General features: G+C 42.8%; 1 protein-coding gene across 1 annotated transcript in view; it reads right to left on the bottom strand.

Annotated features, from left to right (window-relative positions):
* Positions 1-27,303, bottom strand: part of VWA3B (von Willebrand factor A domain containing 3B) — a 288,159-nt gene extending 260,856 nt beyond the window's left edge. Inside the window, exons 1-2 of the mRNA XM_073614648.1 lie at positions 27,130-27,303; positions 6,687-6,860 (exon numbers count right to left, since the gene is read on the bottom strand). Of these exons, the coding sequence (XP_073470749.1) occupies positions 6,687-6,801 (115 nt within the window). The 5' untranslated portion in view covers positions 6,802-6,860; positions 27,130-27,303. The remainder of the gene's footprint in view (positions 1-6,686; positions 6,861-27,129) is intronic.
* Positions 27,304-27,591: the final 288 nt, after the last annotated feature.

The raw sequence follows: 27,591 nt of genomic DNA, 5'->3' as shown, positions 1-27,591 counted from the left end.
ATTTTCAATGGGGTTTAGGTCTGGGCTTTGACTAAGCCATGCAAGGACATTCACATTTTTCTCCTTCAACCATTGTGTGGTCATTTATGCTCTGTGCTTTGGGTCATTGTCATGTTGGAAGGTAAACCTTCTTTCCATTGACAACTTTCTGGCAGAGGGCAGCAGATTTTCCTCAAGAATTTGATGGTATTTTGCCCAATCCATTTTTCTTCTATCCTGACAAGTGCTCCAGTCCCTGCTGCAGAGAAACACTCCCATAGAATATTACCACCTCCATGCTTTATTGTAGGAATGGTGTTATATGAATGGCAAGCTGTATTGGATTTCCGCCAGACATATTGTTTGCTGTTGAGGCCAAATCATTTTTTTTCTAGAAAATTACTCAGAACCACCAAACATTGTATATGTTTTTTTAGCAGAGACCCTAGGGAATTAAATGGCGGTCGTTGCAACTTTTTATGTCACACGGTATTTGCGCAGCAATTTTTCAAACGCGTTTTTTTTGTTCGAAAAAAAACTGTTTCATGAAGTAAAAAAAACAAAACAGTAAAGTTAGCCAAATTTTTTTGTATAATGTAAAAGATGATGTTATGCCGAATAAATAGATACCTAACATTTCACTCTTTAAAATTGCGCACACTCGTGAAATCACACCAAACTTAGGCGACGATTTAAATTTTTGTACAGGTTACCTGTTTAGAGTTACAGAGGAGGTCTTGGGCTAGAATCGTTGCTCTTACTCTAATGTATACGACAATACCTCACATGTGTGATTTGACTTACGTATGTTTTCGCTTCTGTGTGCGAGCACGCAGGGACGGGGGCACTTTACATTTTTTTATTTATTTTTTTATTCTTTATTTTACTTTTATTTTTTATTTTTACACTTTCTCTTTAAAAATGTTTTTATCACTTTTATTCCTATTACAAGGAATGTAAACACCCCTTTAATAGAAATAGTACGTGACAGATCCTCTTTATGGAGAGATGTGGGGTCTATTAGACCCCACATCTCTTCTTCAGGCTGGAAAGACCGAGAATAAAAAAAAAACTGTCTTGGCCTTTCCAGCTGCGACCCTGGCAATGTTTACTTCCGCTGGCCCAGACGTGACATCATAACGTCGCACCCGGGCCTCCGAGGGTCATAGAGATGACTGGGGACCATCTGGTCACCAGAAATCTCTATGCTCACACTTCCAGCATCGACCGATTCATTCTCTGGCCTGCCGATCGTATGGGTGAGCCGGTAGAAGCAACGGAGGGCAGCGGGGGGGGGGGATGGTCCCTCTCGCTGCCTCTAAGAACGATCAAGCGGTTGAACTGCCACTATGATTGCTCTCATGGTACACAGAATCCTCGGCTGAAAAAGATAATATCTGAATGATGCCTGTAGCTGCAGACATCATTCAGATATCCTCACTCAAAGTCAAGGAGGTCATATGACGTACCTTGGGCGGGAAGTGGTTAATGTGGTCAGATGAGACTTTAATTATTTGGCCTCAACACCAAACGATAAGTCTGGCAGAAATCCAATAGAGCTCCATGCACCATCCAAATAACTCCATTTATTCCATTTCTTAATTTCAGGCTGCGAAGCAATAAAATGTGATTATTTTACAGGGGTGTGATTCTCTTCTAAACCCACTGTACTTACTTATTTTCCTGCTCTGGTCTGGTTCCCGTGATCTGGCCCCACTGTGTTAGCCAGTGCCGCTGCAGGGGAGAGGAATCCCCAACAACGGATGGGCCATAGTAAGATTATGTTTCACCGCTCAGGAATTACTAGCCGTTGTCAATCGCTCTCTCAGACTGACCCAGGGGAGATCACATGACTAGACTGGAGCATCCTGAAAATAGGTAAGTATATGCATCTTTCTTACACAGGTTAGCAAGTATAGGTGTTAGGAAGGGGGAGGGAGCATTTTTAGCATAGCTCCAACTGCCCCTGATTTCGAAGGGCTGTCCCCGATTTGGAGCAATGTCCCTCTGTCTCTCTTTCCCCCTCATTTGTCCCTCATTTTGGTCTGATTCATATAGTTGTATATAAAATGCACTTTTTATCTTTCAAAAAGTGTTTCCCAGTGCTAAAGCTTTCATCCAAATTCTAAATTGATGTATTTGTAAATTTTAAAAACCAATAATAAGGAATAGTAGTCATAAAAAAAGCCCTTGTGGATTTAATTAACCTTTTTTGGGGTTAATTCTCCTTTAAGGGGATGTGGCAGGGCGCATGTCCTATGCCTGCTTACGTTTGCTAGTAGGTGTCCCTCATTCCCATCTCAAAATGTTGGGAGATATGTTTTTAGCATTAATTAGGGTTACCTGGAACTCTACTCTAATCCTGTTTTTACAAAGCTAATACTGCCATGTTTATGGTAGGTGTTTCACAAAATGAAACCAATATAATTCCCTACTATCAGGCTGCAGTCTTTCTAATGTTGTTGCATACTGTTGCTATCAACAGCCATGTACACTCTGACTGTGCCAGAATGACTGACTCCCGTGCTCATGTGGCTGTGCTGTGGGGCAGAGCTGTGTAAATCTCTGGACCGAGTAGACAGAAATAGAGTACAAATCCCTTGACAGGTGAAACAGTTCTCATCTACAACGGGGCTTCAAAAAATGTCTGCACTGCTCTATATGTAATAGAGTTTTAAAAAGTGCAGAAACTTTTTGAAGAACCCTCCTATATACTGTATTTTGTATTTAACTGTTTGCTTGGAGTTCAGCTTTAAAATACAGATATTAATTGATAGTTCTGTTTGTAGCTGTAACAAATTTTGAGCAGGTTTCAGCAGGGTTTTACCAAGCATCAGCACTGACCAAATCGAGCCAAAAACCTGCCATAGACCTTCCCCGTCAGCTGCTGCTGGGTGAGCTCTAGACACAAGAAACCTTGCTTGCTGTCATGCATAATTTAATCGTTGGCTGCTTTTCAGAGCTTGAAAATGAGCTTAAGTATTTACAGAAAGAAATGTTATCACATGCTAAGGCTGCAGTGTAATGGTCAGCAGTGCACTCTTAGTTAAGATGCACACAAATGTCATATGCTATATGAGAAATCACATTTCTAACTGCCAATCAGTATTGCCATAGCTTAGACTTTTCTTACAAATCCAGCACAGGCTGATGGCTATTTCATCCTGCGGCAAGGAGAAAAATCTGCACAATGGAACACTATAGCATCTCACCACATCTCATCACAAACAGAACTTGTCCAGAAATACTGAGCATGATGGCAAAAAGCTGCATCTCCTGTGCCAAAGCTACAACCTTGGAAACAGCCTTGACTCTGAATAACTTTGTCTTTTTGGTTATATATTGCATCATTTTCCTTAGCAACACATCCCCCCACTCATTCTGAACTGATTTCCACATACTATCCATCACTAGATCATTGTATCAAACATTCCATTACTAGTATTACTAGAAAAAAAAACAAAAAAAACAGGAGCTTCGAGATTAGAAGCTTGTTGCCAGTTCTCATTTTTCCAATGGCTAGAGTTGCCAATCACAACTCTGCCCTGAGCTACATCACCAATCTTGTCTCCAAATATCACCCAAATCGTCCTCTCTGCTCTTCTCAAGACCTCCTACTCTCAAGCTCTCTCGTCTCCTCCTCCCATGCTCGTCTCCAGGATTTCTCCAGAGCCTCTCCCATCCTCTGGAACTCGCTACCTCCGTCGGTCCGGCTATCCCCTACTCTTGCTACCTTCAGGCAATTCCTGAAAACTCATCTCTTCAGGAAAGCCTATCACGTCTCCAACTAATCTTCTACCACTTCCATCAGCTCATTCCCCACAGTTACAACCTTTTATACCACCTGCCTCACCCTATTAGATTGTAAGCTCTTCTGAGCAGGGCCCTCTTCATCCTCTTGAATTTTATTTATAGATCATTGTATCAAACATTTCATTACTAGTATTACTAGAAAAAAAAACAGGAGCTTCAAGATTAGAAGCTTGTTGCCAGTTCTCATTTTTCCAATGGCTAGAGTTGCCATTCACAACTCTGCCCCGAGCTACAACACCAATCTTGTCTCCAAATATCACCCAAATCATCCTCTCCGCTCTTCTCAAGACCTCCTACTCTCAAGCTCTCTCGTCTCCTCCTCCCATGCTCGTCTCCAGGATTTCTCAGGAGCCTCTCCCATCCTCTGGAACTCGCTACCTCCGCCAGTCCGGCTATCCCTTACTCTTGCTACCTTCAGGCAATTCCTGAAAACTCATCTCTTCAGGAAAGCCTATCACGTCTCCAACTAATCTTCTACCACTTCCATCAGCTCATTCCTCACAGTTACAACCTTTTATACCACCTGCCTCACACTATTAGATTGTAAGCTCTTCTGAGCAGGGCCCTCTTCATCCTCTTGTAATTTATTGCATTATAACTGTATTGTCTCCTTTTTATATTGTAAAGCGCTGCGTAAACTGTTGGCGCTATATAAATCCTGTATAATAATAAAAATATGGCATTGGTGCCATGACCACAACCACCAAGGACAACTTTTTGCCTTTCATTGCTGTTCACAATCTTATCACATGTTTCCTGTAAGTCTAACTGAGCAATGTTTTTGGTCTGTTAAATATAGCATTAAAAGGATTTGTTTGATAAGTGTAAAACAAACTGTTGAGCCAACCAGAAGTACAGTGTTGTCTTGTGAACTCTGCAGCATTATCTAAACAAAAATATCAGCTCAGCTAAGCTCTCTTACTTCAGAACAGAACTCTTTCCCCCCATGTTATAGAAAGAAAGAGGGAAGGAGTTCTGTAGTCTTAAATACGAATTATCACTATTTTTTTTCCATTATTCAGTTCCTAATGGGACAAAGTACATATAGTACTTTGTAGTAATTTGTTCCATATCCCTAAATGCCCCAAAAGACTAGCTGTGATGTCAAACAAGGTGCCCCTCATCACACAGCTGCCTAACCACAGTTAGTAAGCAGATGGCTGTGTTGCTTTGTAGCGCTGACAAACATTGCCCCCATATGCATTCCTTGTGCAAATGCTTATCTTTGGCAAGTGCTTAGAGCCAGAGACAGGCGCTCACTATCAAAAGCAGCATCAGACAGCCATGCACCATGGAGAGGGGGGGGTTCCCTTTCAAATATTACAGCCAGTGTTTCTCAAGCAGGATGTTCTGTCACCCTGGGGTGCTGTCTGGGTTCTCTCAGGGTACTGCAAGTATTGGACCCTGTTTGCCTTGGATTAGCATCATGAGTTGCCATGGCCGCCAGCACCATAACAACCAATGATGCTCCAGGGCCAGGACTCACTAATTCATTGCTATGATGATGACAGTAGGTTCGCCTACACCAGGGAAACTCAAGACTCTGATCCAGGGCAGGTGGCATGCAGCGTCACTCATAGCATTCAGGAGAAGACGGAAGTCTGCCTACTCCAGAACTCTTCTAAATCCCACCATCTGCCATGCTGCTGAAACCAAAAGGTAGGACTCTGATGTGAAAGAGTGGACTGTGTGATGGGGGGCTCTGTAATGGGGGACCTGTTGGACTTCGGGGCTCTGTAATAAGGGTACTGTGTGATTGAAGAGCTCTGCGATTGATAAGAGATGGGGAAGGGTTCTGTGATGGGGGCCTCTGATGTGATGGGGTAACTCTGACATGAAGGGGATTTGCTGATGTGATGGGGTAACTCTGACATGAAGGGGATACGCTGATGTGATGGGGGGCCTCTGATGTGATGGGGTAACTCTGACATGAAGGGGATACGCTGATGTGATGGGGGGCCTCTGATGTGATGGGGTAACTCTGACATGAAGGGGATACGCTGATGTGATGGGGGGCCTCTGATGTGAAAGGAAGCTCTGATGTGAAAGGGGGCTCTGAAATGATGAGAAAACCTTTGATGTGATGGGGGAAACTTTGATGTGAAGGAGGGGCTTCTGATGTGATTGTGTTTTGTTCTTGAAAGAATTCCTGAGCTGCCATCACAAACTCATTTTCAGTCACAAGGAAAAAAAACTATGACTAGCAAACAGTAGGTACAAAGTAGGTAAAATACTCAGTAGAAAAACTGATGGCTACAAGAGGAGAACAACTGAATGGTACCATGGCTCAAGGTCAAAGTGCGAGATTCACCATGCCAATGTGATTGGGAAGAAGAACAAACTACAGCATACAGTAAAAATATCAGGCACTTGACAGTGATGAACCAGCTCACAAAAACCTTCAACAAGTTTGTGAAGAAAAGGGAGGCAGGCATAAGGGTGATTTGGAGTGCATATAGGGTTTCATAGGGTTGTCATCCAATTGCTACCAGGAACTGTACCTACTCTTTCAGTGAAAACTGCAAAAACATTGTAGATACAGTAGCTGCATTAGACTAATCAGCACGGTCCAAGCCTTCATTCTCTAAAATTGGTTTTCTGATCAACAGATCGGCTTGCGTACAACTAGCCTGCCCATACATGGATCAAAATTCAGCCAGTCCCTGCTGAACCGACAGAATTTCGATCCATGTATAGCAGTCAGCTTAGTTCTACCACTGCTGGAAGTGGAGCACTGGATGTATAATACACTAGTTAAGACATAAATGAATAGGGTGAGAAACATCTCTCTACATTCATCAACACAAAAATAAAACGTTTATTCGTCATGTCTATAGTGTTTCACAGAAACTACTGAATACATGAACTGTAATGTGAACAGATGTGTTTACAACCTTCCCTTTGTTGGAAACCGAGCTGTGCCAAGATCTTAGGCAATGTGAGCTTCTTCTTTTTGAGACCAAAGGACTTCAGCCATAATGTTGATGAAACTTGAGTCTTTACATCCATTATTGATGACACTTTTTTAACACTTATTTCCAGACAGCAGAAATTCTTTAATTAAACATCTAGAAATTAATAAAGAAAATGAAAAGAATGAAAATATGGGAATTACTATTGGTATTTGTTTATATACAGTACCTGTGGTCTGTTTCCTGCTAACAAAATGTCACATTTGCATACAGTAAGTTAACAAGCGCATGGTTTTAAAACAGCAACAGGATACAAGAATCACACATTTCTTAAAACTTACTGTAAAGAGACTCTTTCGTCAGGCCATTCATTCCAACCAAAATCTACCCATAAGATCATATGTGCATTTAATATATTTAATTTTTACCTGTAAAGGTCTCCTTGTGTAGCTATCCAAAAGCCCAGAGACTGCTGCTAGGAATCAATATTTTAGATGTGATGTAAGCATCCCCCCCTTTGAAGATGGAGGCACTTTCAGGTCTCAGGGAACCCCTGCTAATAATTACTAAACCTACAGCTCACAGTACATTAGCATAGTGGTCAATGGGAAGAATGTTTCTTACACTTGTGGTAAGTGGGAAAAATGTTAAAGCAAAATTTTACTCTGCACTGCTAACGCCCAACCCCAATTTTTTTTTTTTTTAAGCCTTACCTACCTGGTGGTGAGTTCTGCTAACTTTTGATACTTACCCACCCAGTGGATCCAGCTTCTTCTCTTCTGGCAGCGCTTGGTCTTGTGCCTCTATGTTTCCCTGTGACATTATCATTAGGCTGACAGCTTTCGGGTTCAGCCGGCATGCCTCCCGATGACACGCTGACAGGCCCATCCCCTCCTCCTTTCTTCAATGAAAGGCTATGCCTCCTGGGATAGGTGATGTTCATATCCCGGGAGGCACAGCAGGGAGTGTGCGCGTTATTTGTCTAAGGCAAGTGACATGAATGGGGAGGTGGGGCAGACATTCTAGTAAAAAAAAAAGAGGTAGAGAGCTGTCTCTCTTTGAATATGCAGTTCAATTGTTTATCAATACCATAACACTGCATGTAGTGTTTCAGGTTTCTATTATGAAAAGAAAACAATTCTTTATGTGTATACGTAGTTGGCTTTTCTCCTGAGATAGTCCTCTACTGTTAGGCCCCTTTAACACTGACGCAACTTGAAGGGGGCGCGATTTTGACACAATTTCAGGGAATGCCTGTGTAAACTTGAGGTCTATGGACCTCAACTCGCAGCAAAGTCGGACCAACGTAGTACAGGGACTACTTTGAAGTCGGTGCCACTTGAAGTCGCACTGATATGAATGGCTATCATTGGGAATCATTGGTTACGACTTGTCATGCGACTCTGATGTCCAAAGTGGCAGGAAAAGTCACACAAGTGTGAAAGGGCCCTTAGTCAGGGCCATGCTGGCCATTTCTTCTGTTATTTGACTCTTGTATGGTTTTTCTTAACTTTTATTTATTTTTTTTTTAATTTTTGTGTTGTCACTTTACAAGTGTCATGTTTGTACTAAGTTTAATACTTCAATAAAAAGAATTTTCCCCAAAAAATAAAAAGAGGTAGACAAAAGAGAAAAAAAAAAGCTCTAGTCCTGCAGAGGACAGGGGTGTACTTGGGAGGCAGAAGATCCACTTTAACTTACAGGTAGCTACACACATTTTTGGTGTTAACAGTTATGTACTGTATCTGAGAGGTAGAAATTGTCCATTGCTCAAGGAACAAAAATAATTTCGGATTCATTCGTTATGTTATGATTCAGAGATTCTGATGAATCCACCTTCATCCAACTCAAACACAATAAACAGAAATCATGTTATTTCACTTTTATACCTTACTGTATTTATTGCGATATGATTCCATCTCATATGTAATGCATTTTTTTATAATATTGAAGAATGTTAATGGAAAAAGAAACAGCTGATTATACAATCAATCAGAATAAATTAAATGAGTCTGAATTAATATGTATTCATTTGTTATGTTACGGAAAGGCTTATTCACAGTAAGAGCTGTGAAAATTAGACTGAGAGATGAGATTCCCAACTGACTTGAGATACAAATTAAATGAATTGTCTCTCAAGTTCAACCTCAATTAAAAAAAGAATGATATTAGAATATTTACGCTACGCTCACTATAATAAAAAAAATAGATCCAAATCAGCTCAGATCATTTGTTATGTTGTTACAATATTTCGGATGCTTCAAACATTAACAAAAAGGCCCAAATTATCGCATCATGTCATCCAAATAAAACTAATAAATACAAATGAATTCATGTTTTCATTCTAATTTATTTCAGATTAATTGAAATGTATTACTATTGTGATTCGGAGATTCAGATACATCAAATTGTGCAAATTTCATCCAAATTTCAATTTATAATGAAACAAATTGCACAGGTCTATTTAGCAACTTCTAAAGGAACCCTACAATTTCATGAAACCCTGGATGAGAAAGCCTGCTCTATAGTATTCCCCTTTGTTACTTTCCCAGCCAGCGAATATTTAAACAATTTATTGAAAGGAAAAACACTGCAAGAAGTCAGTGAATATTTAAATAAAAATGTCTGTACTTTTCCTTATTTTTTTTAAGTTGATCTCTTTAAAGCAGAGCTTGAACCAGCTTAAGGCCTGTTACCCTACGTTCACACCTATGGGTTTTTTATTGGTGCGTTCTGCATAAACGCACTACAGTGCATTTAACATGGTTTCCTACTGATGTAACAGAAAACAGTTGGTTCGGGTGTAAAGCACCAGAGTTACTAATGGCAACAGAAAACAATCCTTATAAGAGCATCAAAAAAATCATATTTATTAAATTAATTAAGGACAAATTGGCAACGTGATTAAGCCATGTGTCAGAAAAGATATAACAGCTTCTGAGCGCTCTCTAAAGCTGTGACACAGACCTGAGAGGGTTTTATATGACTGCCTATTGGAGGTCTTTGGCTCAGGAGAGTCTGGCGATTATCCTTTATCTGGTGAACGTTAAGCTCCACTGGGTTACCTGCTCTGTTCCTTGTACCAGCATCGGACTCAGAGCCATTTGTCTGCTTTTGGGATAAAGGCCCAGACCGGGTTTGAGGTCACAAGCCTATCTAGCTTGCTGTTTGGTAAGCTTGCTTTTCTTATGGTGGTCACTTTCTGGATACGGTGGTGGTCTGTCATGGAATCAATTCCATTACGAACTCACTCAATTTTATTTGAACTTTTATTTCAAACACTTTATTTAATATTTAACATATATCAAAACTTTTTAGTATTTATTTTCAGCATATATATTTTTATTAGTATATATTTTCACTATCAAGGTTTTCGCCTAATTGATTTCTATGGAATATTTAAAATTTATTTTTATGGAGTGATTACCAATGTTTAATGGGTATGGTAATCTTATAATATCATTATTTGTGATTTCCATTTTTATTCAATCTTAGCGCTGCTATTGTTTTTCTTTTTCTTTGACTTGTTTGGTGTATCTCACTTTTAGCAGCAGCTGTTCTCTTTATTTAGATATAGCACGGTATTTCACTTTTTTGTTGACAAAATAGAAAGTAAATAATATACATATTTACATTATCATGCTCATACATGTGTAAATAAATACCTACATACATATATGTTTAAAAAGGGGAGAGAAAGCTATTTCTATATAAATGTTAAACTATATATTTTATCCAAGCCAAGATATTAGTGACTAGTTAGGCCATTAACATGACCTCAACTATGGCTGTCAATAGGCTAAGTCCCCCTACGGATATCCATTTGGTGAGCATCAGAAAATCAATGACGGGGCCAACCTACCAGTACTTGTATAGTGGCTCAGCCGAAAGTACTTCTGCTGAATCACTATGGGAGGTAATCAGCTCTTCAAAAAGACTTGCAAATTCAGTTCGGTGTTGAGACCCACTGGAAAGAGGGACTTCAACCTGTATATCCATCATTTTTCTTTTTGGAGGAGTATACAGGCAAACTCACCTCTCCTGGTAGGCAGTTTCAGCGCATATATCCCTTTAACTTTCATGCCAGATGGACATCCTTCATGGCATTGAGCAAAATGTTTTGCCAGTGGTTTCTCTGGATTTCTGTCCCTTCTTTCTCTTAGATGCTTGCCTATCCTTACTTTCAATTTCATTTTTGTCTTCCATACATACATTTTTGGGCAAGGGCATGTGATCATATACAGTGGGGCAAAAAAGTATTTAGTCAGCCACCAATTGTGCAAGTTCTCTCACTTAAAAAGATGAGAGAGGCCTGTAATTGTCATCATAGGTATACCTCAACTATGAGAGACAAAACGTGGAAACAAATCCAGACAATCATGTTGTCTGATTTTTGAAAGAATTTATTTGCAAATTATGGTGGAAAATAAGTATTTGGTCAATATCAAAAGTTCATCTCAATACTTTGTTATATATCCTTTGTTGGTAATGACAGAGGTCAAACGTTTTCTGTAAGTCTTCACAAGGTTGTCACACACTGTTGCTGGTATGTTGGCCCATTCCTCCATGCAGATCTCTTCTAGAGCAGTGATGTTTTGGGGCTGTCGCTGGGCAACACGGACTTTCAACTCGCTCTAAAGGTTTTCTATGGGGTTGAGATCTAGAGACTGGCTAGGCCACTCCAGGACCTTGAAATGCTTCTTACGAAGCCACTCCTTTGTTGCCCGGGCAGTGCGTTTGGGATCATTGTCATGCTGAAAGACCCCACCACGTTTCATCTTCAATGCCCTTGCTGATGGGAGGAGGTTTGCACTCAAAATCTCATTATACATGGCCCCATTCATTCTTTCATGTACACAGATCAGTCGTCCTGTTCCCTTTGCAGAGAAACAGCCCCAAAGCATGATGTTGCCACCCCCATGCTTCACAGTAGGTATGGTGTTCTTTGGTTGCAACTCAGCATTCTCTCTCCTCCAAACACGACGAGTTGTGTTTCTACCAAACAGTTCTACATTGGTTTCATCTGACCATATGACATTCTCCCAATTCTCTTCTGGATCATCCAAATGCTCTCCAGCAAACCTCAGACGGGCCCGGACATGTACTGGCTTAAGCAGGGGGACACGTCTGGCACTGCAGGTTCTGAGTCCCTGGCAGCGTAGTGTGTTACTGATGGTAGCCTTTGTTACGTTGGTCCCAGTTCTCTGCAGGTCATTCACTAGGTCCCCCCGTGTGGTTGTGGGACTTTTGCTCACCGTTCTTGTGATCATTTTGACCCCACAAGGTGAGATCTTGCGTGGTGCCCCAGATTGAGGGAGATTATCAGTGGTCTTGTATGTCTTCCATTTTCTAATTATTGCTCCCACAGTTGATTTCTTCACACCAAGCTGCTTGCCTATTGCAGATTAAGTCTTCCCAGCCTGGTGCAGGTCTACAATTTTGATTCTAGGGTCCTTCGACAGCTCTTTGGTCTTCCCCATAGTGGAGTTTGGAGTGTGACTGTTTGAGGTTGTGGACAGGTGTCTTTTATACTGATAACAAGTTCAAACAGGTGCTATTAATACAGGTAATGAGTGGAGGACAGAGGAGCCTCTTAAAGAAGAAGATGAAGGTCTGTGAGAGCCAGAAATCTTGCTTGTTTGTAGGTGACCAAATACTTATTTTCCACCATAATTTGCAAATAAATTCTTTCAAAAATCAGACAATGTGATTGTCTGGATTTGTTTCCACATTTTGTCTCTCATAGTTGAGGTACACCTATGATGACAATTACAGGCCTCTCTCATCTTTTTAAGTGGGAGAACTTGCACAATTGGTGGCTGACTAAATACTTTTTTGCCCCACTGTAGATGACTCTTGTTGATGAACAGTTAATTAGGTCTCTAATCTCAAAGCTTTCTTGTGCGAGAGCATCCATAAAAGTCTTAGTTCTGTCAACAAAGGGACAGATCTGACACTTATTACAGGGAAACATTCTTTTTGGTCTCAGGTAAGTAGACAACCAATTGGAGTCAGGTTCCTTCGTGAATTCAGATTGTATTAATATATCTCCTAGATTTTTGGCACGTCGAGCTACCATTTTGGCAGCTGTACCCACTATTTCGGAATAGGAGCATCTCCAAGTAAGGGAATACAATGTCCTCACCTTCTATATAATACCCAAAGTGCATAAAAATTAACAAAATCCACCTGGCAGACCAATAGTCTCGGCATGCCAAGGTCCTCTTGAAAGGATCGGTGGCTACTTGGATTCCCTTCTTAAGGATATGGTAAAAAATCTAAAGTCGTTTGTACAAGATACTCACCATGTTTTGGCCAAAATTATCGATCTATGGGTGGGGGACGAGGTGTGGTTGGTTGGCATCGATGTGGAATCACTCTACACCTCGATCCACCACTCATGCAGGATCCAGTCAGTTGAGACCTTCCTTGATGCCCATTATCCACAATTTGGATAACAGAATGAATTTCTGATAGAATCGTTGGAATTTGCTCTACATCACAATTTTTTCCAGTTCTCCAAACAAAACTACCAGCAGATTAGGGGCACCTCAATGGGGGCAATGTGGGCACCGGCCTATGCCTAGGAGGTCTTCAACTTGTCGATGTACCTTGACCATGTACACATGTGGTTAAGGTACATTGACGATGTGTTCATGGTGTGGGTGAGCAGCCTTGATGGTCTACATATGTTCACTGAACAACGCAACCAAAATAAGCGGAACATACATCTAACATATACCTGTGATCAGACACAAAATTTCCATTTTGGACCTATGGATAACGGTGGAGAAGGGGTAGTTACATACCCGCACGTTCCATAAGGAAACTGCGGCCAATACCCTCCTATGTGCCGATAGCCACCATCCACATTGGCTCAAAAACGGAATACCTATAGGCCAATTCCTAAGGATAAAACAAACTTGCACAAAAGTTGATGATTACAAAAAAGAGGGAATGGATATGTATCAAAGATTTAATGAGCGAGGATATTTCCATAACCAAATTAGGAAAGCCAAAAAAAAAGGTGACAGATAAAAGTAGGGAAAGCCTACTCCAAAATGAAAACAATGATGAGGACAAGGGATCTTCAATGATCACAACCAAAAATTTTGTCCCAGTTAGAATAATAACTGCTTTTTGTGCACAATGGAATTTGGTATGCAGTATCTTGGAGAGACACTGGGGGATATTAACTAATGGCCCCGGCCTCTCCGAAATAGTGGCTACAGCTCCCAAAATGGTAGCTCGACGTGCCAAAAATCTAGGAGATATATTAATACAATCTGAATTTACGAAGGAACCTGACTCCAATTGGTTGTTTACTTACCCGAGAACAAAAAGAATGTTCACCTGTAATAAGTGTCAGATCTGTCCCTTTGTTGACAGAACTCAGACTTTTATGGATGCTCTCAGACAAGAAAGCTTCGAGATTAGAGACCTAATTAACTGTTCACCAACAAGAGTCATCTATATGATCACATGCCCTTGCGCAAAAATATATATTGGGAAGACAAAAAGGACATTGAAAGTAAGGATAGGCAAGCATCTAAGAGAAATAAGGGACAGAAATCCAGAGAAACCGCTGGCAAAACATTTTGCTCAATGCCATGAAGGATGTCCATCTGGCATGAAAGTTAAAGGGATATATGCCCTGAAAAACTGCCTACCAGGTGTCAGGGATCTACCAGTGCCAGACCTGGGCGTTTGCACGTGCCTATGCGCCGGCGCGCCCCTGTGCAATCATTGCAACAAACGTCTGCTGTTCCCGGGCATCAGCGTGGCGTTCGGGCGCACGCGGGTGCGCGGCGCGTGTGCACGCGTGGGCACGTGCGCGTGCATGGGCGCGCGCGTTCGCATTAGCGCCGTTTGGCGCCAAAGAGCGCATAAAAGTTCCCCTGTTCCATGGGCGCATTGCTGCTTCGTCTCAGCTCCGTGATTCCTGTTAATCTGCACCTGATTGTTTGATACCTGATTTGACCCGGCTTGATTGACCATCCATCCCACTCCAATCCGACCCGGCCTGCCTGACTATTCTGTTGCTTCTGCCTGATACCGTTGCCGATCCCTGCCTGCCTACCGACTCTGCCTCTGCCTGCCGTTATTACCTGCCTCACCTGCCTGCTGACCCGGACTGTCTGACCTTGCTTGTGCCTGCCGTTTGTCCTTGCTGTTGCACCTTCAGCTCCAGCTCCTGTGATCTCTGCATCACCAATGTTCCAGCCTGCTGTTTCCAGTTACCACCTGATCTGCAGTCCAGCCATCCCTGGAGGGATCTCCATCTCATCCCAGCATCAGAGACTCTGCTCAACAGGCACTCCTACCCCAATGCGCTCAGGAGACCACTGTTCCCACTCCAGTGGCTCCTGAACCAGCGTTGTATGAGAGGTCTTCTCCTACAAGTCAGGCTCTACTACCAGGTACCTAACAGTACGAAGCAGCCATGACTGAGCATGCAGGAGACACCTCTCCATTGAAGGAGATATGCACACACCTTGCGGCCCTCACTCAAGCAGTGCAATCCCTTCAGGATAACTATAACAGACTGGAAGGACAAGTTCAGAATCTTGCAGGGTTTAACCCTACAGCCTCCTCTTCAGCTGCAGCCCCAGCACAGACTGCTTCAGGCCCTTCAGTTGTGATGCTTCCACCTGAACCAAGGGTTCCCATTCCCGAAAGATTTTCCGGAGACCGGGCTAAGTTTCGGGCCTTTCGCAACGCCTGCCAGCTCTATTTTGCCTTACAGCCCCGAACTTTCTCGCTGGAAGCAACCAAGGTGGGATTTGTGATTTCCCTCCTACAAGGAGAACCCCAGACCTGGGGCCACCGTTTACTTGAGGGGGACTCAGCCCTAACCCAAGCTTTATCATCTTTTTTTGAAGCCATGGCGCAACTATATGAGGACCCCCAACAGACTGCCACAGCCGAATCAGCTCTGTTCGCGCTCCAGCAAGGCCGCAGACCAGCGCAGGACTATGTCACTGACTTCAGGCGTTGGAGCGCGGACACACAGTGGAACAATGCGGCCCTGCGCCATCAGTTCCGCATGGGTCTATCTGAAGGACTAAAAGATGAACTTGCTCGAGTGGGTATACCAGATACTCTTGAGGCCTTGATCCCCTTGACCATTCAGATTGACCGTCGCCTCCGAGAACGTCGATCTGAACGTTCTGCTCAACAATCCCGCCCGACCTGGATGACAGCACGGGCTCCGGTTCCTGAAGCATGCTTCTTACCCTCACCCAGTATGAATCCTGCTAATATCACGCCTGACACTTCTGAACCTATGCAACTAGGACTGATGCGACCTGCCTTGTCTTCCGAAGAAGGTGCTCGACGTCGGCAACTTAATCTGTGCCTCTATTGCGGTGGAACCGGGCACTATGTTCATAACTGTCCAGTTAAAATAAGTAAGTGCCCATCTCCTGTGTATACCAGTCTCTCTGCTCTGTCTATGAATTCTACCCACCTTGCCATTCCTCTCTCATTACAGATCCAAGGAATGATAATCCCAGTCAACGCCATCATTGACTCCGGAGCATGCAGTTGCTTTGTCGATTCAACTTTTGCCAGCCAACATAATATCCCTTTACGGACTAAGACCCATGGACTCTCTGTATTTTTAGCTGATGGCTCCCGCATCAGATCCGGACAAGTAACTCAAGAGACTCTGCCATTGCCTGCTACCACTTCTTCCCAACATAAGGAACTGCTGGTCCTTGATGTCATCACCTCTCCTATGTTTCCCATTATCCTGGGCATTCCCTGGCTACAGGCCCACAACCCACACATCCACTGGGCATCCGGAGAAATAAAATTCCTATCACCCTACTGTCAAGAGCACTGTTTGATGAAAGATACAGATTCCTCAGCCGCTCTGCTTTGTCTGGACACCGACCAGAAGATTTGCCAGGCCATACCTAAACAATATCACAAATACATCGATGTTTTCAGTAAGAAGGGGGCAGACTCTCTTCCACCTCATCGCCCCTACGACTGCCCCATCGAGTTGCTGCCAGGATCCGAAATCCCATTCGGACGCATCTTTCCTTTATCAGAAAAGGAACAGGAAGTACTAAAGACATATATAGATGAAAACCTGGCCAAGGGGTTCATTCGCCATTCCACCTCCCCAGCTGGTGCCGGAATATTTTTTGTCACCAAGAAGGACAAGTCTCTCCGCCCATGTGTGGATTACCGAGAACTGAACAAAATCACGGTCAAGAATCGGTATCCCCTACCCTTGATACCTGAACTATTCCAGAAATTAAGGACTGCCGTCATTTTCACTAAACTTGACCTAAGAGGGGCCTATAATCTGATCCGTATCCAGGCCGGGCACGAGTGGAAAACAGCTTTTCGGACCCGATTCGGGCATTATGAATATCTAGTTATGCCCTTCGGACTCTGCAACGCTCCTGCGACCTTCCAACACCTGATTAACGATGTTCTCAGGGACTTTTTAGATGTGTTTGTGATCGCATATCTGGACGATATCTTGATTTTTTCGGAATCTCTTGAGCTACACCGAGAACATGTCCGCAGGGTGTTGGGTCGTCTCCGCTTACACAGACTTTATGCAAAAACAGAGAAATGCAAGTTCGAGCAACAGAGCATTCAATTCCTGGGGTTAATAATCTCTTCAACTGGCATCAAGATGGACCCGCAGAAGGTTTCCGCTGTTCTGGACTGGCCGGTACCCCTGGACAAGAAGGGAGTTCAGCGGTTTATCGGGTTTGCAAACTTTTATAGGAAGTTCATCAGGGGGTTCTCAGCCATAATTGCACCCATCACGCAGTTGACCAAACAGAATGCCCATTTTTCCTGGAATCAACTTGCTCAAAATGCTTTCGAGAACCTCAAGAGACTGTTTACCTCGGCACCTATCCTCAGTCATCCTGAACCGTCATTACCATTCATCTTAGAAGTAGATGCTTCTGAGATAGCGATGGGTGCAATACTTTCGCAACGCAAAGGCAGTAGAGACGTAATGCATCCTGTGGGGTTCTTCCCCGAAAACTCTCCTCGGCGGAGAGGAACTACGATGTCGGTGATCGGGAGCTTCTCGCTATCAAGACTGCTCTGGAGGAGTGGAGGTACCTGTTGGAAGGGGCTATGCATCCAGTGCTAATTTACACTGACCATAAAAATCTGGAGTATTTGCGATCTGCTAAAAGACTAAAGCCTCGACAAGCCCGCTGGGCTCTGTTTTTCTCACGTTTTTCCTTCCATATTACTTATCGGCCAGGCTCAAAAAATATTAAACCAGATGCATTATCACGAATGCATGACAATCCAAAGGACTTATCCATCCCTGACACCATCTTACCTGCAAACAATTTCTTACTCCTACAAACAGATCTACTCTCCCAGATTAAGGAAGCATCCTCTGAGTCAGCCAGGCCTACAGGGAATACATTGATAAACAGAGATGGATTGTTCTGGAAAGGAAGCCAAATTTTTGTCCCTGAGGAGGTTCGGGTCAAGGTCTTGACGCTCCTTCATGATCACCCACTGGCAGGTCACTTTGGGGTTCGCAAAACCCTGGAATTGGTGCAGCGTACATTCTGGTGGCCCAATCTGAAAGACTTTTGCGAAAGATACGTCAGCTCCTGCCCTATCTGCACCCAGAATAAGACATCCAGGAATCGAGCTTGGGGCTTGTTAAAACCTTTACCAGTACCCGATAGACCCTGGAAAATGATTTCCATGGATTTTATTGTGGAGCTGCCATGTTCTGAGGGGTGTTCAGCCATCTTTGTGGTAGTGGACCGTTTAACCAAGATGGCCCATTTTCTTCCTCTAAAGGGAACCCCATCGGCCATTGAAACTGCTCGTATATTTATCAAGGAAATCATCAGACTTCATGGAGTTCCTGCAAACAAAATCTCTGATAGAGGGGTACAATTCACCTCACGCTTTTGGAGAGCCCTGTATGAAACCTTAAAAATTGAACTGGCCCTGTCCTCGGCCTATCACCCTCAAACTAATGGGCAGACAGAGAGGACCAATCAGACCCTTGAACAATACATCAGATGCTTTACATCCTTCACACAGGACGATTGGGTATCCCTGCTGCCCTTAGCAGAATTTGCCTACAACAATGCCAAACATTCTGCCACCGGACAATCCCCTTTTTTCGCCAATTATGGCTTCCATTTAACCTTTCTACCTGATTTCCTTCCAGAGTCTTCAGTTCCGGCAGTACAGAGTACAGTGGATTTCCTCAGCCACAACAACCAGATGTTGCAGGAAGCAGTGTCCAAAGCCCAGGCAGACGGCAAGAGAATCTTCGACCGAAAAAGAAGAGGGGAGTTGAAGTTACAGCTTGGTGATCAGGTATGGCTTTCTACCAATAATATCAAATTAGCATGTCCTTCTAAGAAGTTGGCACCTAGATTTATGGGACCTTTTCTGGTTAAGAGGAAAATCAATGAAGTCTCTTACGAATTGTCTTGCCTGATTCTCTTAAGATTCATCCAGTATTCCATGTATCTCTGCTTAAACCTGCTGTACCTGATCCCTTCCCTGATAGAGGAACTAGACCTCCTGAACCTATTTTGATTGATGGCAGCGAGGAATTTGAGGTGGAGGCTATCCTTGATTGTAGAAGACAGGGACAAAACCAATTCCTAATTAAATGGAAGGGCTACGGCCCAGAAAGTAACTCTTGGGAACCAGACAGTAATGTTCATGCTAGGCGTTTAGTTCGCGCCTATTTCTCTACCCACCCTGAGAAGAGAAGGTTTATGGGCATCCGGAGGCTGCCCTTTGGGGGGGGGCAATGTCAGGGATCTACCAGTGCCAGACCTGGGCGCTTGCATGCGCCTATGCACCGGCGCGCCCCTGTGCAATCATTGCAACAAAGGTCTGCTGTTCCCGGGCATCAGCGCGGCGCTCGGGCGCGCGCGGGTGCGCGGAGCGTGTGCACACGCGCACGGGCGCATGCCCGGGCGCACGCGCGCGTTCGCGTTAGCGCCGTTTGGCGCCAAAGAGCGCATAAAAGTTCCCCTGTTCCATGGGCGCATTGCTGCTTCGTCTCAGCTCCGTGATTCCTGTTAATCTGCACCTGATTGTTTGATACCTGATTTGACCCGGCTTGTCTGACCATCCATCCCGCTCCAATCCGACCCGGCCTGCCTGACTATTCTGTTGCTTCTGCCTGATACCGTTGCCGATCCCTGCCTGCCTACCGACTCTGCCTCTGCCTGCCGTTTTTACTTGCCTCACCTGCCTGCTGACACGGACTGTCTGACCTTGCTTGTGCCTGCCGTTTGTCCTTGCTGTTGCACCTCCAGCTCCTGTGATCTCTGCATCTCCAGTGTTCCAGCCTGCTGTTTCCAGTTACCACCTGATCTGCAGTCCAGCCATCCCTGGAGGGATCTCCATCTCATCCCAGCATCAGAGACTCTGCTCAACAGGCACTCCTACCCCACTGCGCTCAGGAGACCACTGTTCCCACTCCAGTGGCTCCTGAACCAGCGTTGTATGAAAGGTCTTTTCCTACAAGTCAGGCTCTACTACCAGGTACCTAACACCTGGAGAGGTGACTTCGGCCGTATACTCCTCCAAAAAGAAAAATGGTGGATATACAGGTTGAAGTCCCTCTTTCCGGTGGGCCTCAACACCGAACTGAATTTGTAAGTCTTTTTGAAGAGCTGAAGGATTACCTCCCATAGTGATTCAGCAGAACTACTTTCGGCTGAGCCACTATACAACTACTGGTAGGTTGGTCCCGTCATTGATTTTCTGATGCTCACCCAACGGATATCCGTAGGGGGACCTAGCCTAATGACAGCCATAGTTGGGGTCATATTAATGGCCTACCTAGTCCCTGATATCTTGGCTTGGATAAAATATATAATTTAAAATATATATAAAAATAGCTTTCTCTCCCATTTTTTAAACATATATGTGTGTGGGTATTTATATACACAAGTATGAGCATGATAATGTAAATATGTATATTGTTTACTTTCTATTTTGCCAATTTGTATATTCTCTGTCAACGATTTCACCTTCATTCTCCTCTCTAAGTCTTTTTCTTTCTTTCCCCCTCTTTTTCTTCTTTCTAATTTAATGCCCCGCAAAATGCCGTTAGTCTATACTAGTGATGCTAGTCATATCATGACTTTAGCAGTCAGTGAACTTTCGTGTGTTTTTTGGTCTTTTCCTGATGTTCATCGTTTACTGCATTGTAAACAGGACATTTGTCCCTTTAAATTTACACCTATGGGTGACACTCAACACAAAGAAATTAATGATATAAGGGAGTGCGGACTGCCGCCCAATCAACGTCCAGATGAAGCTACATTATGTATTATAGTGAAACGCGTTGACGTCATCATGGTATCCTTCATGTGACGCCGCCTCACCAAGCTCCCAGCATTGAGGACGCTGACTGCACGAGGAGACACCAATCATGACTGCATATGGACGGCTACTTAGGTGAACTTAAAGCCGGACATACACAGATACCAGTGCCTGGGGATCAGTGATAAGACCTATGGAGGGGACATCCGAGAACGGAGGCCATCAGCATATACACCGAACGAGCGGTAAAGTACCTCTAACACTGGGCGAAAGCATTTAACCTACAACAGGTGACTTAAAATATAGCACTCTGTATGCATGAAGCCTCATACCCCCTAGCTTATAACGGTCTCACGATTTCTAATACCTGGAAGGGACTTAAAGCCTAACACTTCTCAAAGGTGTATATAGCACCGGGACTAAGCACGATCCTAATTAAGGACTTATTTACTATCCTCTACACCGGTGCTACCGGGCCTCTCCAGAAAAGTCTTACCATATGCAAAATATATATTTGATACCTCTTACCAATACCTGGTTAAAGACTATCTAAGATGCGTTCTCCCAGATGGAAAGATTAGAACTTTTTGTCTCCTAACACCATGCACTTTAGGGCACTCCTTGCCCTCCTATAAGCTATTCTATTAGTCAGCTTCCTCTTTCCTTTCCCTTTTCCCTATCCCTTCTTCCCTGGAGCCACACACAAGTTAAGCTGTCACTTTACATAAGTAACCCCTTCTTCTAAAGATTATTATGATGTATTATATCTGACACCTTAGCCTGTCTGTTGCTATGCGGCGTCCGGACGCTCCTTTTTAATTGTTATATGTAGTGTCTTTGTTTACATGTATGTGTGATGCATCAATTACAGCAGTGATTTTTAGTGGCCATTATAGTGAAGCTCTTTTTTGACACATGCACTTTGCCAATTTGTCCTTAATTAATTTAATAAATATGATTTTTTTGATACTCTTATAAGGATTGTTTTCTGTTGCCATTAGTAACTCTTTTCTGGTGCTTTACACCCAAACCAACTGTTTTATGTTATTTGCTTAGTTACGGCAACAGCACCCTACATGGTGTAGGATCCATGAGTAATTTCCCTACTTGTTAGGGTGAACACATGTGCTAAGCCTGCCTCTTTTGTTGTTTTTCTTATTCCTATTGATGTAGTTCACATCTGTGCGTTTTGCAGCGCTGCATTTTTTGAAAACGGTCAGGGACTTATTTTCCTGCAGTAGATTGCATTTTGCGTGTAATAGACTTCAATTGAGCTGCACCAAAAATGCAAGTGTAAGGTTTTTGACGCGTTTTTTGGGTTTTTTTTCTCTTTAATACACTGTGTATAGCTGGTTGCTAAGGAGCGGGCCGGGAAGCCAGTCGCTGTGTCCTTAACAACCGATGAGTCATCAGCTGTCAGCTGTACACACAGGACGAAACTCGGATGATTTCTACTCTGCCAGCTGATTTTGGACGATATTCGGCACGTGTTCCAAAGTGGAACTAAAATCTGCTTTAGTCACCTCCACTCCAGCATTGCAACATCCATGAGCTTTGTGACCACCACTGGCATCTTCTTCTGATCTTTCAAATTCAGCATCTTTGACTAGTTTGCCAAGGATGACATAACTCCCATGCACGTGCATGGGAGTTAAAGATGACATTTTTATTTTTTCTTGGATGCAGCACCAAACATACGTTACAGGGGGTCCCCTAGTTACAAACATCCGACTTACAAACAACTCCTACTTACAAACGGAGGGAGACAACAGGAAGTGGGAGGAAATCTACCCCTAGGAAGGGAAATTCTCTGCTGTAAGAGTTATTATGGGGAAAAGGTACTTCCACTGATGCTTTATCACCAAGGCTTGTTTCCACAACAACCCAAAATTTTCAAAATCCAATTGTCATTGGGACAGAAAGTGAGGTGAAATCTTATGAACAGTGGCACACACAGCAAAACAAACATTACAGGGGTGATAACCCTTCCCTGTGCTATCCAAAAAGCTTAAAAATAGTTTTTTTGGCTGGAGCTACACTTAAAAAATGTACCTGTTTCGACTTACAAACAGATTCAACTTAAAACAAAACCTACAGTCCCTATCTTGTTTGTAACCCGGGGACCCCCTGTATATGTAATGGTGTGTCTCCCATCACTTTCTGTCTGCTGTGTCTTGGTAAAATCTTCCCTAAGGTGGCTCTTTTTTAGCCACTGGATATTGCCCTGAATGGCTGTCTTTTGGTGCTTTGATAGTTAGTCTGCCCATACACGTATCAGTTTTTTTTTTTTTTTGATCAGCCATCGGGCTGAACGAAGAAAACTGAATAGATTCATCCATCCACACATTTGGGGTGTATGAGTATGGAGGAATCCTCCCTGCTGTGTCATGGTATTCTGACAAAGGGACTCCTCTGCAAAGCTTTTTAACAAGAATGTTTGAGAGCACTTAGTCCTTAGATTAGACTGCTCTTGAACAGGATCAATATGTGCCCGGTCCCTGTTGAACAGGATGAATATCCAATACATCTATGGCTAGCTTTACCCACCAGCACTGCTAGTCTGAAAAGCTGAACCGATCACCCGCCCCCTTCTGTCCTTAGTTTAGAGTAGAGTAGAGAGGGATTGGATCACCTTTCAGATGTTTATTGCTGTATCCCTGTTAAAAGAGGTTCTCCCTCTCTTTGTGTCTAGCTTACCGCTATTATCGAGAGTGAAAGAAAATTCCAAATTTTGAGTTATTATTATTATTATACAGAATTTATATAGCGCCAACAGTTTGTGCAGGGCTTTACAACATGAAATGTCAATACAACAGTGATAGAAGGGAAATCTTCGAGTGGGGACACAAGTTCATGTGACTACCAGGGATTCAAACACTTTGGAGGGATTTCTTCTCACTTGCTGTTTTGGCTATGGGATGGGAAATTAAAGAAGATCTCCCCAAAAGGACCCAGATGAAAATAAAAATGTTATAACCCTCCATTACTCCACCCAAAATGAAAAAAAAAAAAAAGTTTGCCTTTAATTCTACCGTAAATTATTGCCAGCTCCAAGGAATTCTGTGAGCCATAAGATATGCTCCAAGGGTGCCTCCACAAAGGGAGGGGACCACTGTGCCCCTACACAACAATGGGGAAAAGCCATTCTACGTCTTTGCGTATCTTTGTGTATGTAGACATCGGCTGCCCAGCAACACGTACGTGTGGCATGTGGGTATTAAAGCACACCCTTTTACCCCATATGTGTTTGCCTATCATAAAGAGGTTAATCACTGTGGGCAACAACTCCAATTTAGCAATCATTTTATCTGCTCTTGTATATAGGGCTCATTCACAGAGGGCTGTACAGCATGAAGAACTGCATGTGTTTACGTGTGCAGGATGTTAAAAAACATCTATTTGTCCTGTTTATCATGAAGCATGAAAGTGAAAGAAAATCCCAAATTTTGAGTTGCCCTCAGAACAGGAACAGAGGGGAAATCTTCCAATGGGGGCACTAGTGCTGGTAACAGCATGGGATTCCCTCACTTTGTTGGGATTTTCTCTCACTTCCAGTTTTGGCTATGGGAGAGGAAGTGAAGGGAAATCTCCCCAAGGAGACACAGATGGCAAAAATAACCGACAGGAGTTATCACACTCCCTTATCCTATCTAAAATAGACAAAAACAAGTTAATATTTTTATTTTTACTTTAACCAATTAGCGACTGCCCAGTTTTACTGCTACAGGGCAGCAGTTGTGAGCCAGATCACGTATAAAGCCGACAGCCGTCAAAAGAAAGGAAAAAAAAAAAAAAAACAGGTAGTCTGCCAAGAATCACAACATTCTTTAGCAGTGGAACTTAAACTTAAAGTATAAACATTGTAACGATTTGTACTTTAGATCAAAGGAATACACTTTGGTGTGTAAATGAGGGAATAGTTAGAACCCCCAAATATTATATATATATATATATATATATATATATATATATATATATATATATATTTATATTTAGTAGAGACTCTAGAGAATAAAATGGTGGTTGTTGCAATATTTTATGTCATACTGTATTTGCGCAGCTGTCATTCAAATGCAATTTTTGGGGAAAAAATACACTTTAATGAATAATAAAAAAAATAACCACTAAAGTTAGCCCAAATTTATTGGTATAATGTGAAAAATTTTACACCACGAGAATCAGGATCTTTTTATTCTAAGCAAAAAAATTGTGATTGTCATTTTGGCCAGAACCGTGCAGCTCTAATATACGTGATTCCGGTCTTCTGCCTGCAGGGGGGCGTGCACACACCGCCCGTGGGCTGCTTTTACTGTGAATATTCACAGCAGAAGCTGATCTGCGGGTGTCGGGCACTTGATGTTCTCCGGCTCCCACCGATCACCGGTAAACTACACAGAATGGGGATCTGCCTATGTAAACAAGACAGATCCCGGTTCTGACAACGGTGAAGGCATGGATTCTGTGTACCTGCAAAGCAGTGACAAGAATTATTATTATACAGGATTTATATAGCGCCAACAGTTTACGCATCGCTTTACAATATAAAAGGGAGACAATACAGTTATAATACAATAAAATACAAGAGGATTAAGAGGCTCAGAAGAGCTTACAATCTAATAGGGTGGGGCAGGTGAATCCATGTCTTTCCCTTGTAAAAGAAGCACACATAGTAAACACAAACACTGGCTAGGCACACATTTAACCGTTTGATTACCCTAGATGTTTAACCCCTTCCCAGGGGTCATTAGTACAGTGACAGTACAAATTTTGTAGCACTGATCACTGTATTAGTGTCACTGGTTCCCACAAAGTGTCAAAAATGTCAGTAAGGGCTAGCTTACACTTGCTTCAAAATAAGGCTTTGGACAGGCTTTAAGCTCTCTGAATGCCAGTCAAAGCTGCTGTCACTAAATAAAATAGTTAGCTTACAGTCCTTTTATGCCTTGCTTTTGCATGGTGCTTCGATGAGGCTTTGGTGGGGCTTCAGTGGAGCTTCGGTGGGGCTTCAGTGGGGCTTTAGTGGGGCTTCAACCGACCTTTGCCATAGACTGCTATGGAGGCTTTGAAGATGCTTTGAAGCACCCATAAAGGTACATGGGGTATAATTTTTTAAATGAAGCCGAAGCAAAGCAAATCAAAAGCAAGATGTAAACAGGACTGTAAGCTAACTATTTTATTTAGTGACAGGAGCTTTGACTGGCGTTCAGAGAGCTTTAACAAAGCCTATCCAAAGCCTTGTTTTGGAGCAAGTGTAAACTAGCCGTTAATGTGTGTTGAAGCCGAAGCAAGTGTAAATGAGCCCTTAGTATCCGATAGTCTACCTCAATAGCACAGTCCTGCTATAAGTTGCTGATTTTCACCATTACTAGTACAAAAAAAAAAAAAAGAAATTAAAATTCCATAAATATATCCCATAGTTTGTAGACGGTATAACGTTTGTGTAAACCAATCAATAAACGGTTATTGGGATTTTATTTTACCAATATGTAGTAGAATACATTTTGGCCTAAATTGATGAAGAAATTAGATTTTTTTTCAATGTTTTTATAAGATATATTTTATAGCAGAACGTAAAAAATATATATTGTTTTCAAAATTGTCGTTCTTTTCTTGTTTATAGTGCAAAAAATAAGAACAGTAGAGGTGATCAAATACTACCAAAAGAAAACTCTATTTGTGGGGGAAAAAAAGGACATCAGTTTTATTTGTGTACAGTGTTGCACGACCGCGCAATTTTCGGTTAAAGTAACGCAGTGCCGTATCACAAAAAAATGGCCTGGTCATGAAGGGGAGTAAATCTTCCGGAGGTCAAGTGGTTAATGGATCCCCATTATGAGATATGCTACTACAATCAAAGTATATATATATATATATATATATATATATATATATATATATATATATATATATATATCTGTTCAGTCGTACCCTCGATTCTCTGGCCACCATGTCTGATATGCTCTAAAGCCTAGACATCAAAGTAATCAGAAGAACAATAAATGATTACAGCTAATCACAAATCGGTTTCACATACTCCTGTATAACACTGAGTGCCAGCATTGTACAGCAGCTCATATACCGACTATTTCCATCTCCATGACATTGCACTGACCTGTAGAGGAGGACGTAGAGATGAGCGGACCCCGGCGGTACACAGTCCACTCATTACGTACACGGACCGGACTCGTCCACTTGTTGACTGTGGAAACCACGGTTGCTAAGCTCCGACCAATCATAGAGCGGCTCACACTCCGGCATCGTGCAGAGAAGGTGAGGGGTGGAGTAGGGAGGAGCTCTTGTTCTTCAGCATGTGCTGATTGGCTCCCATTGAGGTGACGTGTCCGTACACGCTATGTGTACCTGGTTCTGAGGTCTGATGAGAGTTGTGATGTTCGGATCCTTGTAGTCCTATAGGAGCTCAGCTCACCGCTTCTTCTCATTATTCCAGGAATCAGAGAAAAGGATTTTATGGATTTTAAAAATGTCATGTACTCTGAGCTCCCCAGAAGGGCTGGGCACCTCCAGTGAGAAACACTTGTCAGCTTAGAAGTTTGTTCAAATATTTATTTAACCC

This window comes from Aquarana catesbeiana, linkage group LG02 (assembly GCF_042186555.1).
Source record: "Aquarana catesbeiana isolate 2022-GZ linkage group LG02, ASM4218655v1, whole genome shotgun sequence".
Lineage (NCBI taxonomy): Eukaryota > Metazoa > Chordata > Amphibia > Anura > Ranidae > Aquarana > Aquarana catesbeiana.
This window is presented reverse-complemented; position numbering and strand designations above follow the sequence as displayed.